Source organism: Melospiza melodia, chromosome 21 (genome assembly GCF_035770615.1).
Source record: "Melospiza melodia melodia isolate bMelMel2 chromosome 21, bMelMel2.pri, whole genome shotgun sequence".
Taxonomy (NCBI): domain Eukaryota; kingdom Metazoa; phylum Chordata; class Aves; order Passeriformes; family Passerellidae; genus Melospiza; species Melospiza melodia.
Genome location: NC_086214.1, coordinates 3,872,901 through 3,886,054, shown reverse-complemented (window position 1 = coordinate 3,886,054; position 13,154 = coordinate 3,872,901). Strand labels below are relative to the sequence as shown.

General features: G+C 52.1%; 1 protein-coding gene across 5 annotated transcripts in view; it reads right to left on the bottom strand.

Annotated features, from left to right (window-relative positions):
- Positions 1-13,154, bottom strand: part of LOC134427751 (S-adenosyl-L-methionine-dependent tRNA 4-demethylwyosine synthase TYW1-like) — a 113,551-nt gene that overhangs the window by 27,421 nt on the left and 72,976 nt on the right. For all 5 annotated transcript variants that reach the window (XR_010030226.1, XM_063173822.1, XM_063173819.1 and 2 more), the window contains exon 15: positions 5,985-6,095. Coding sequence is in view for 4 of the 5 variants with exons in the window: in XM_063173822.1 (XP_063029892.1) it covers positions 5,985-6,095 (111 nt within the window). In the remaining variant the exon portion in view is untranslated. The remainder of the gene's footprint in view (positions 1-5,984; positions 6,096-13,154) is intronic.

The following is a 13,154-nucleotide window of genomic DNA, read 5'->3' as shown; positions in this document are numbered from 1 at the left end:
GGAGTTAATTAACAGCTGATAGCACTTAAAACCCGTGCGGAGCTGATGAGGGCGGTCACGTTCCGCTCCGCAGTAATACATGAAGACAGTTATTAAGACATCAAGAATTAAAAAGGAAAGGATCCCATTGTTCACCCAGAGCTCTCTCCCCAACCTCCCTGCGGCAGGAACAGCAACGATTCTGCCTCTTAATTACCTGCTTAATGAGGGTGCTTTGAGCAGCCCAATCCACAGAGCTCTGGCCAAGTACCTTGAAATGCAGAAGCCTCTGAAAAGCATCCCTGGTTCTGCCAGGATGAATCCAGAGCAACTGTGCTGGGCATGCTGTGGAGCTCACAGAATCATGGAATGGGTCGGAAAGGACCTTAAATCCCATCTCATCCCACCCCTGCCGTGCAGGGACACCTCCCACTGTCCCAGGCTGCTCCCAGCCCTGTCCAACCTGGCCTTGGGCACTGCCAGGGATCCAGGGGCAGCCACAGCTGTGCCAGGGCCTGCCCACCCTCACAGGGAACAATTCCTTCTCAATATCCAACCTAAACCCATTCTCTGCCACTTTGATCCCATTCCCTGTGTCCTGTCCCTCCATCCCTTGTCTCTCTCCATGTTTCCTGTCAGTTCCCTCAGACCCTGCAAGGCCACACTGAGGTGACCCCAAAGCTTCTCCTGTCCAGATGAGCATTCCCAGCTGTGCCAGCCCATCCTCCCAGCAGAGCTGCTCCATCCCTCTGCCCATCCTGGAGCCTCCTCTGGGCTCCTCCAGCAGCTCCAGCTCCTGCCTGTGCTGGGCCCAGGGTTGATTTTCAGTGCATTGCCCAGAGCCTGTGCCAGGGCAGCTGCTGGAGCTGAGGGAAGCAAGGGAAGCACATTCCTGCCCCGGGATGCAGCCAGCCAGCAATGCCTTCAATCCCCAGGGCTCTGAAAGAAACAACTACAGCTGACAGTGCTTTGTTTCTCCCCTCACAAGCCAGACTTTCCAATTTAATTACTGAACAAAACAATTCTCTTCACTCCGGGCCCACAAATTATAAATTTAATTGAGGCTCGTGCAAATGAACAGAGAACAAAGTGTAGGCCAAGCTGCTGAGTGACAGAGACACTGTTTAAAATCTGGGCCAGTTGTGACCCCAGACAAACATAAAAAGCCTCAATGCTTTGCTGATTGCCATCTCTGCAATGAAAACACTCCTGAGCTGAGCAGCAGCACTCCCCAAATCACAGCCACAAGGCCTCACACACGTCTGCTCCTGCTGCAGGGGGTTCAGCCAGGATTCAACTCCTTGGCTGCTTTTAATCATCACTTTCAAGCTGATTTAACAAAGGCCATCAGTCCTGTGTGTCACCTCAGCCTGCAGGGAGGACTGGAGATGGTTGGTTGTGCAGCACAGCCCCAGAATCTCCTCTCCAGACCCATGGCAGAGGGTGCTGCACTGCCTGGAAATGGGCAGGGATTCCCTGGAAGTGGAAGAACTCCTGGGAAAGCTGAACTCAAACACAGACCCAGCCCTTCATCCCAGCTCTCACATGAGCCCGGTGAGGGCTGAGGGAGGAACAGCCTCTGCTGAAGCACCCCCTCTGCTCCAGGGTCACACCATGCAGTTATCCTGGGTGGAAAAGCCCTCCAGGACCACCAGGCCCAACCCGGGACCAACCAGCTGGAGCAAAGGAGGCTCAGGGGGCCCTTGTGGCTCTGCACAGCTCCTGACAGGAGGGCACAGCCGGGGGGGTCGGGCTGTGCTCCAGGGAACAGGGACAGGAGCAGAGGGAACGGCCTCAGGCTGGGCCAGGGCAGCTCAGGGGGGACAGCAGCAGGAATCTCCCCATGGAAAGGGGGCTCAGCACTGCCAGGGGCTGCCCAGGCAGGTTTGGAGTGCCCATCCCTGGAGGGATTTAATACCTGGGGGCATTGGCAGTGCTGGGATTGGTGGGATTCAGTCCTGCAGGTCCATCCCAACCCAAACCATTCTGGGATTCTCTAACAGCAAGTGGCCAATGCTGGTCTTTTTTCAGGTGTGGAAATCATACATTGTTTGGGTTTATTCACAGCAGGCACCAGAAGGGGAGGTTCAGCTTCACCTCCTCATCTAAATTCCAGCTGAGCTGGCAGCAGGACCCTGAATGGGTGTTGGACAGGTGGGGGCAATCACTTCGTGCTGCATGCAATTAAAAACTCATTAAGGCACAGCTCATTTTCCTCATTATTTTAAGCAATTAAATAATCTTTACTGTTTAACTTGACAAGAGTGAGCAGATTGGGACAGACACCTCCCCCTGGCCCTTCCTTGCACACATTTACGTGTTCACTTCAATTGTGCAGCCAAGCCTCAGGCAGCAGAGCAGGAGCTGCAGTCCCAGACCTGCAGCCTGAGCTGGGCTGGACACTGAGATTATCCAACTACATGAACAAAATCAGCAGGGAAAGAGCTTCCTCATGGCTGAAAGCCTTCACAAAGGCTTGGGAAGATTCTGCGCCATGTCCTGGATCCCTGCAGTGCCCCAGCCCTGCCCTCAGACACAGTGCCATGAGACAAAGGGCCAGCATGGCACCTTTGGGGTTCCTTCCTTAAATTCTGAGGGTCAGGGGGAAGCAGGAAGGCTCTGCTCAGGCTGGAGCTCACAGCACTGCTGTGAGCTGAGTGCCAGAGCTTCACCCTGCCCAGAGCAGCTGTGGCTGCCCCTGGATCCCTGGCAGTGCCCAAGGCCAGGCTGGACAGGGCTGGGAGCAGCCTGGGACAGTGGGAGGTGTCCCTGCCATGGCAGGGGTGGCACTGGATGGGCTTTAATGTCCCTTTCAACCCAAACCGTTCCATGATTCTAGAATTCAGCAAGGACAAACCCCTAAGGTGAAGTCCAGTCACTGACCCAGCACTGCTGAGCTCACCCTGACCCATGTCCTCAAGTGCCATGTTCAGTCATCTTTCACATCCCTCCAGGGGTGGGGACTCCACCCCTGCCCTGGGCAGCTGTGCCAGGGCCTGGCCTCCCATTCAGTGAAGGAATTTCCCCAAAATCCCCCCTGAGCTGCCCTGGCCCAGCCTGAGGCCGTTCCCTCTGCTCCTGTCCCTGTTCCCTGGAGCACAGCCCGACCCCCCCGGCTGTGCCCTCCTGTCAGGAGCTGTGCAGAGCCACAAGGGCCCCCTGAGCCTCCTCTGCTCCAGGCTGAGCCCCTGCCCAGCTCCCTCAGCTGCTCCTGGGGCTCCAGGCCCTCCCCAGCTCTGTTCCCTTCCCAAAAATGCTGCACATCAAACAGACCTGTGGCTTTCAGAACCCAAAGAGGGCACCATGGGAAGAAAAGGAGTTCTGGCACGTTCCAGACCTTAAATACAACCATCAGCTCTGTACAAGTGTGACAGTGACACACTGGCATTAGAACAGATTAAGGCAATAAATCAATTTGATGCATTTTAATGACTGAGTCTCCCTTTACTATTGGCTTAAGTGGGAGAATGGGGTCCCACAGATTTACAGCACTGTGAGGCACTCATGGAAATGAGAACAAGGATTAAGCCCTGCAAGAATCTAAATCTCTCTCCATCCACCCAGTGAGGCTCTCTGGAGCAACACTGGATTAGCTGCCTTCATCAGAAATGGACGTCATTTATCCCAAATCTGCAGCCAGAGAATCCCCAGGCTCAGCCCCATTGTCAGGCAGAGCTTTGGAGAATCTCCCCATCTCTCTTTGTTGGTTGGCTTTGAGCACCACCTGCTCCTTGGCTTTTTCCCCTGGCACCTGAGGGGCTGCAGAAAGGAATGCTGAGGTCTATCCACACCCCAAATCTGCCTCCTTCCCAAAGGAACACAAAAATGACTTTCAATCAAAAATATCAACTCCCAAATGCTGTGTGATCAGCACAGTGTGAGGCTGGACCCCCAGTGCCACCATCCCACTGCTGCATTCTGGGAATGTCACCAGCCCCTCCCTGTCCCAGCTCACAGGGGAGCTGTGTTCAGAGCTCACAAGCAGGGTTCAGAGATCCAGGAATATCCCTGTGATGAATATCCCTGTGCCAGCTCTCACAAACAGGGTTCAGAGACCCAGATAAAACCCAGAGACAGGGGTCAGAGATCCAGGAATATCCCTGTGATGAATATCCCTGTGAGGGCTATCCCTGTGAGGGATACCACCAGCTCCCCCAAACAGGGTTCAGAGATCCAGGAATATCCCTGTCCCAGCTCCCCCAAACAGAGTTCAGAGAACCAGGAATATCCCTGTCCCAGCTCCCACAAACAGAGTTCAGAGATCCATGAATATCCCTGTCCCAGCTCCCACAAACAGGTTTCAGAGATCCAGGAATATCCCTGTGATGAATATCCCTGTGCCAGCTCTCACAAACAGGGTTCAGAGACCCAGATAAAACCCACAGACAGGGGTCAGAGATCCATGAATATCCCTGTCCCAGCTCCCCCAAACAGAGTTCAGAGATCCAGGAATATCCCTGTCCCAGCTCCCCCAAACAGAGTTCAGAGATCAGATAAATCCCTATCCCAGGGTTCAGAGACCCAGGAATATCCCTGTGATGAATATCCCTGTGAGGGATATCCCTGTGAGGGATACCACCAGCTCCCCCAAACAGAGTTCAGAGATCCAGGAATATCCCTGTCCCAGCTCCCCCAAACAGAGTTCAGAGATCCATGAATATCCCTGTCCCAGCTCCCCCAAACAGAGTTCAGAGATCAGATAAATCCCTGTCCCAGCTCCCCCAAACAGGGCTCAGAGACCCAGATAAATCCCTGTCCCAGCTGGAAGAGCAGCAGGAGTACAGCTGTGACTATTCATGTGTTTCCTTGGCACAGCAAGGCAGGATTTTTGCAGGGCAGAGCAGGACTGTGGCACTGTGAGCAGAGGGAAGAGCAGCCCTGCCCTGCAGGGACAGATGTTTGCCCTGGAGAGTTCCTGGGGGAATCCCTGCTGGAACATGGACTGGCACAGCCTCATCTCACCCATTGGCATTAATGCCCTGGGCAGGGCAGCCTCAGCAGCACCACCCCACAGCCTCTGCCCCATCCCTGCCCTCCCCTCCCTGGCAGATCCTGCACAGCCAGGGAGACTCCCAGGAAGGTGGAAAAAATGAGGGGTTTTCTCCAAACCAAACTCCAAACCCAAGCTGGATGAAGCTCCCAACTTCAGCAGCACACCCAGAGAGAAAAGCTCTCTCCATGCTGACAGAAGGTATCAAACCTTCACAGCAAAATCCAGGCTTTTCCTTCATAGCAGCAGTAAAAAAAGGTTGAAAAAATTTTTTTAAAAAAGGTTAAAAAATGAAAGAAAGTTTAAAAAAATTATAAGTGAGAAGGAAACAAGAAAAGCAAAAGGAGACTCCAGGAGTAACAGAACTGCACAAACACGGAGTTGCACAAACATTTGTGCTGCTCTGCAGGAGCTGCTGGGTGAAAATGCTCAGAGCACTTGGGAAGGTGTTTTTTAATAAGTTTGTAACTCTTTTTACAGTGTCTCTTTACTGAATTGATGAAGCCCAGGATAAAGCCCGTCCTGCCCTGCTGTATCTCACATCTGGCAGCCCTCAAATCCAAACACATCACTGAACCTTTCACCTTTCTCCTGGCAAAACTCAAGACCAGGATGGGAAACCCTACCCCAAACTACCAGCTGAACCTGGAATATTTTGTGTCAACTGATAGTTGATATAAAGGAGGAATATCAATTTATCTTTGTTTTCACAGAAATACAAAAAAAGGCCAGAGAGTGATGATTGTGTTGGGCAGAATTGAGGCTGGCTGGTACAAAGTTTGGTTTGTGCCACAGGGAAACCCGCTCCAAAGGTACACACAGGATACTAGAAAACATCACCTGAATGTGAATTAATTATTATTCACTAATATTAAAAGCAAGAGAGGAGTTTGTTATGAATCAATTCAGAAGAATTTTACTTAATCAGAAAGTTTAGACTAAAGGTAGGGGAGAAATGGGGACAAAACAATGGAAAATACTGCTGGAAAAACTAAAACAGCTCAGTGCAGCTCACCTTGACCTCAATGAAGTCTGGTTTCCCAAGGGATATCAGGTCAGCATAAGCTTTGAGCTCATCCACGTTCCAAGCTTTCACCAGGGTCAGCCTGTACACAGTGCGTTGTTGCTGGAATACAGGAAAAAATCCCATTAACGTCCCACTCTGACCCAGGAATGAGGGAAAAATCCCATTAACATCCCACTCTGACCCAGGAATGAGGGAAAAATCCCACTGACATCCCATTCTAACCCAGCAGTAAAGGAAAAAATCCCACTGACATCCCATTCTGACCCAGGAATGAAGGAAAAATCCCACTGATATCCCATTCTGAACCAGGGACAAAGGAAAAATCCCACTGACATCCCACTCTGACCCAGGAGTAAAGGAAAAATCCCATTAACATCCCACTCTGACCCAGAAATGAAGGAAAAATCCCATTACATCCCACTCTGACCCAGGGACAAAGGAAAAAATCCCATAAACATCCCATGCTGACTCAGGAACGAAGGAAAAATCCCATTAACATCCCACTCTGACCCAGGGACAAAGGAAAAATCCCACTGACATCTCATTCTGACCCAGGAATGAAGGAAAAATCCCACTGACATCCCATTCTAACCCAGGGACAAAGGAAAAATGCCATTGACATCCCATTCTGACCCAGGGACAAAGGAAAAAATGCCATTGACATCCCATTCTGACCTAGGAATGAAGGAAAAATCCCATTAACATCCCACTCTGACCCAGGAATGAAGGAAAAATCCCACTGACATCCCATTCTGACCCAGGGAAGATGTTCCATCTTGCACACAGATTCAAACAGGAGAAAGAAATTAAATCATCCTTTTATTCCAAGAACTCAGAGATTGAAGCAAACCTGTTCCTTTAGGAAATCTGCTCCACAGCACCTGGGCTGAGCCAGCTGTGCCACACAAATGCTCCCTCTGCAGACCTCAGACCCCAGGCACTTTGTTTGTACAGGAGTTGAACTCCCTGGCACAATAAGCAGGAAATGTGGATTTGCTCCTCGATTTGCTTCCCCAGATACAAAACCTCCCCATGAGTTTCAGGTGTTTCAGTGCCTCCAGCTGGAGCACCAGCCCTGGGGACTCTCACAGAAACATGGAATGATTTATGTTGGAAAAGCCCTCAAAACATCGAGTCCAACCTTGCCCCAGCACTGCCAAGGCCACTCCTGAGCCATGTCCCCAAGTGCCACATGCACAGGGCTGTTAAAACTCTCCACCACCTCCTCCACAGCCTGGTTCTGTGTTTGACAACCTTTCCATGAGAAATTTTCCCCAAAATGCCCCCTGCTCCTCCCCAGGCCCAGCCTGAGGCCGTTCCCTCTGCTCCTGTCCCTGTTCCCTGGAGCACAGCCCGACCCTCCTGGTTGTCCCCTCCTGTCAGGAGCTGTGGAGAAGATTCCCAGATCCAATTCCCTCCTGGGAAGGTGGCACAGAGCACTCCCAGAACTTCTCTGCTTGGAGTTATTCTGATTTGCCCTCCAAGGGCTGCTCTCCAAAGAGTCACTGGTGACAAAAGGCCTCTCAACACAAGCACTTGACCATGGAACAAATCCACTCCTCACTCCTCACATCCGCTCGTTTCCATCCTTCCCCTCCCCTTCATCTTCTACTGATTGTTTTATTTCACTTATTTTTGGAATTTATTTTTATTTATAGAGCAATTTTCTGACAAATCTGCAGTTTGGACGAACTCCTTTGCTGTCCCTGCACAGCGGAAAATGGAGTGGAAAATGTAAATGCTGATCCCAGCATGGGCAGCAGGGCAGGGATTGGGATTGTGCCCATGTGCCCAGGTGAGACCCCACCTGCAGAGCTGCCCCAGGACAGGCAGGAGCTTTTTTGGGTCACTGCAACCCCAAGATTGTTAAAAGTCTCTTTTCCCAGCCCGTCACTTGAAGAATGAGTCGGAGCTCTTCATTTCTCAGTCTCAAGGTTGTTCATTGTTCCTTATCTATAAAAAATTTTCTCCTGCCCTGCCAAGGTCCATCCAGCAGGACAGTTCCAGGCACTCTGCCTGTCCCCAGGGCAGTGTTATGTCTTTATACTAAAAACTACCTGTACAATATTTACAATTATTTCCCAATACCTATCACCTATGTTAGACACTGAGCTTCTACTCTAAACCAATCTGTAAGTGCCACCATCACAGCAGAAGATGGAGGCCAAGAAGAAGAGGGAGAAAGGCTGGACACACCCAGTTCCCTCCATCTTGCCTCCTGAACTCCTATACCAAAAACCCCAAAATCTACTTTTTCACCCCATGATAACTTCACTAATATTCTACTTAAACTGTTGTGGCTTGCTGATCTTCATCTAATGTTGGTAATTTGCTTCACGGGTCATAATCAAACCCACAGGTGTTCTGGGCTCTGTGCCAGGGTCTCTGAGCCCCCTGGCAGGGTCCTGGCCATCCTGGGCAGCCAGAGGGATGTGCTGGGTTCCCACACAGAGGAGGCTCCAGGATGAGCAGAGGGATGGAGCAGCTCTGCTGGGAGGAAAGGCTGGCACAGCTGGGAATGCTCACCTGGACAGGAGAAGCTTTGGGGTGACTGAATTGTGACCTTGCAGGACCTGCAGGGAGCCTGCAGGGAAGGTGGAAAAAGACTTTGAACAAGGGATGGAGGGACAGGACCAGGAGGAAGAAATTCCTCCCTGTGAGGGTGGGGAAGCCCTGGCACAGGGTGTCCAGAAAAGGAACATTTTAGTCCTTCAGAGTCTGACTCCCACATCAGTGAATTCTGCCCTCCCTATAAAAATCCATGTATCAACTCACCTACCACCCATCTCTGTGTGTTCCATGGGGAAAAAGTAATTTCTACACCAATTTTCTATGCAAACCTTCCAGGTTATTTACTAAGAAATAACCAGAGGAGAAACAAATGAACACCAGGAACATCTTCTTCCAAATATGTCAAGAACCAAACCAGCTGACCTCTACCCGTGGCATTTAAGCAGATATTTAAAGAACAAGAAATTCTTGTGATTTGAATGGATTGGCAAAAGAAAGGTCAAGAGACAAGTAGGAAATCAACTGTTAATTACTGAGGAGAGGAGAACAGTAGAGGAGCTAATACAGAAAAATAAACATGGTGCTTGCACATAACAGGGGAAGAAGAAAGGGAGGGAAAAGATGTGAGGAGAACAATCTGCAGTGCCCACACCCCATCAGTCCTGTGCAATGACTGGATACCAATTAATGAGAACTGGCTCCCCAAAGAGCAGCTCCCAGTGGGGAACAAGTGCAGCAGCTTCAAGGCACCAGTAAATACCAGTTTGTATTTAACATAACTGATCCTGTTCCATAGCACCCCCAGCGAGAGCAGCACATCCTCCCATGCAGGGAAGTGGGGCTTTCTCCACTTAAATCTCCTTTTACTACTCTCCAATCCACATCCCAGCTCATTCACAAGTTTAAGGTCAAGGACTTCATAAAAATGAACGTGCCATGAGTGAATTTAAAGGGCTTCTCACCCAGGGCAGCACTGACAAGGAATAACTGCAGCTGCTGGGTGTGCACCACTGCAGCACCTGCAGCACCTCACCATGGCTGGGCAGGGACAGCATGGAAGGAAACTGAAACTGCCACAGGCAGCCAGCAAACAGGTAGAAAAATCAGAAATTAATCTGGAGAAGCCTCTTTCCAGAGGGCAACATCTCTGCAGTGTTGTTGAGCAGAGAAATGCTGGTAGAAGGCACAGATCAAAATGAGTAATAACCCAAAATGTTATCTGGGAGCAATCCTTGCAGACTGCCAGCAGTACAAACAGCCAGGCTGCTTTATTCATGGATTATTTGTATTTGTTGTACAATAGGGCCCCAGGAGATCCTCTCATAAGCACAGCAAAACAAGAAATAAAGAGCTTAAGCCGTGAGAATTGAACAATCTAAAGCATCAGGATATAAAAGCAGTCTGGGATGCTCTGCACTCCGTGCTTCCAGGAAAAGCAGCTGTTACTCCACTCCAGCCATGAGGAGAACACAGAGGAAGAGGAGACAGCTCAGAAGGGTGGCAGTGAAGGCTGAGGGTCAGGTGTATCTCTGCACAGAGCAACCTGGCTGGAGGGGCAGCTCCCAGGGTCCCCAAAATGCCAGTCAGGAGCAGCCTCCTGTTCCTGAAACTCCTGAGGGCAAAGAAGGAGCCAGGGGAAGCCCAGCCTTTTCCCCTTGGGCAATTCCTGGAAAATCCTTCCAGGCCACCCCAGGAAGCCCTGCAGCCCCTCAGTGCCAGAACAGGGCACCAGGGAGCCTGCCCAGGCTGAGGGCAGCATCCTGAGGATACAGAATCCTTCCACTGGATGCCTCTGAGATCCTGGACTCAGCACACACTGACTGACACATTCTGGCCCCAAACCAGTACTCATGGAATCACAGACTGGTTTGGGATGGGGCCTTAAAGGGATCAGTTCCAGCTGCTGTGGGCAGGACACCTCCACTGGAGCTCAGTACCCAAACATGCTCAGAAAATGAGGGGATTCTGTCAGAGATGTGGCTTCACTCTGCACTGGGTGCTCTTCTGTCCCCCTTGTCCCTGGGAGCTGTCACAGCTGCCAGGCCCCTGCCTGGCTCTGCTGTCCCCTGCAGAGGGGCTGGCACTGCAGGGCTGTGGGGACAGGAAAAGCAGCCTGGAAGCTAGGCCAGGGCAGGCTCAGGTTGGATTTTGGGAAAGGTTCTTTCCCCAGAGGATGCTGGCACTGCCCAGGGAATGGGCACAGCCCTGGGGCTGCCAGAGCTCCAGGGATGCACAGGATGGGATTCTGCAGGGCCAGGGGTTGGACTGGATGATCCCTGTGGTCCCTTTCCAGCTCAGGACATTCTGTGATTCCATGAAAAACACCAAACCTTCTGTCCCAGGGTGTCTCATGCCCCAGTCCCACACCACCCCCTGGTCAGAGCTCACAGCCAGAACTGGGATCACCCTGACATGGACACTCCTTCCCATGAGCTGAAGGCTCAGCTGAGCCTCCAGAGGAGCCCCCAGGCTGCTGCACCCCTGCCCTCCTCCAGCAGCTCCTCCTGGAACCCAGCAGGCACTGGAAGCTCCCTGCTCCAGCCTGGAGAGCAGTGGGCAGCTGCCATGGGCCAGCCTGGGCACACGGGCACAGCTGACTCTGGAGCTGTCCCACGGCAGGGACACTGTCCCTGGAAGCCACCAATGCATCCCTTTGCTGCTGGCCCTGCCCCAGCCCAGGAGCCCTCACCAGAGGACTCAGTGTCACCCTGACAAGGTGCTCCCTTTCCCACTCCAATAACCACGAGGGATTGGTGCTGCTTCTTTTTCATGGCTGCTTTTTAATTCCCTCCTCCTCAACATTCATCTTTTCCTAGATCAAACATAATTATTCTTCATGAAGCAGCCCAGGTGTAACCCCAGGAGGAAGAGGGAACACATCACCTGCAAAGAGCAGGATGCTGGAGGGACACGGGCTTGGCTGGGGCAGGGGAGCAGCTCCCTTCTCTGGCCAGGACAGAACCTGTTCCTTCTCCAGGGAGAGCAGGGAAGCATCTCCAAGGCCCTCACTTTGGATCCTGTCACCTGAACTCTTTTGTTCAGTGAGTATCTTTTTGTTCAGGGACAGTATCAATGTCCCCCTGTTTGGAAACAGACAGAACTACACCCAGGTTTTTGTTTCAGTCCCTGGCTTAGGCTCAGCTATCCTGAACACTCACATGCATTTCTCAGGTACTGATGAAATTATTTTGTTGTCATTTCATCCACAGACTCCCCCACAGAAATCCCTATTTTTGCAGCTAATGAATCTCAACCTTCTCAACAGAAACACAGCACAGCTGGATGAAAAAGGCACTCTGGGGGGGAGGAAATGATGGTGCAAGCTCTAAACAGAACCTGCCCTTTGTTTCACACAACTTCACAGCCCTTTCAGCGCTGGATGAGGAGCAGGAACCACTTCAAAGGCAGCTCCTTCCATCAGGACTTTCTTCCTCTCTTCAAGGCAAGGCTCCACTGGCAGAAGCTCCTTCATGACCCATTCTCTGAGGTTCTGAGCTGCAGGAGCCGCTGTGGCCACGGCAGGGGCAGTGGGTGCAGCCCAGCCCCCAGGGCTGAGCCCGTCCCTGCTCCCTGCCCGGGTTATGCAACAGCACTGAATGCAGAATCAAAGCCACTTTCACACTTGGAAATTACTTGTCACACGGATGTGCGTCGAGAAAAAAAGCCCCTGCAGCCAAAATCTCTTTCCCATAACCGATAAGGAACTGCTTTATGCAGAAACCCCAGCAGGGAGGAAAGATCCAAAACACAGCCCGAGGAAATCTCAGATCCCAACACCCCCAGATTCCACAGCTTTCCAAAGGCTTCCAGTTCACCCAGACAGAGCCCCTCTGACAGGACTGGAGGTCACTCGTGCCTCTCCCAAACCCAGCTCTGCTGTACTCCCAGGAGCTCTGCAGGTCACAGAATCCTGCAATGATTTGGGCTGGGGAGATGTTAAAGCCCATCCAGTGCCACCCCAGCCATGGCAGGGACACCTCCCACTGTCCCAGGCTGCTCCCAGCCCTGTCCAGCCTGGCCTTGGGCACTGCCAGGGATCCAGGGGCAGCCACAGCTGCTCTGGGCACCCTGTGCCAGGGCCTGCCCACCCTCACAGGGAACAATTCCTCATTCCCAATATCCCATCCATCCCTGCCCTCTGGCAGTGGGAGCCATTCCCTGTGTCCTGTCCCTCCATCCTTGTCCCCAGTCCCTCTCCAGCTCTCCTGGAGCCCCTTCAGGCCCTGGCAGGGGCTCTGAGCTCTCCCTGGAGCCTTCTCCTCTCCAGGTGAGCACCCCCAGCTCTCCCAGCCTGGCTCCAGAAGTGTCCCAAACGTAGGAGCAGATCTGTGGCCTCTTCTGAACTCTTTGTAGGACCCATCAGACTCCAGAAGGGAGTGTGAGGACACAAGCAGGCTCAGTGTCCTTGGAAGGATAGAGGTTAATCCATTCCTCTGTGAACCAGGAGCCTCCCTGCCCACAGGGACTCCTCTCTGCCCTGGGCCATCACCTTCACCATATGGATGTGACTGATGGGGAGTGACTGTCACCCCCTGTGACAGCCACTGCAGGGCCAGGGAGGGCTCAGCTGAGCACACTGCACAGCTCAGGAGGGATTTCTCCCCTCACAGCTGAACTCAGCACAGAGTTCAGAAGTTTTCAGCTTCC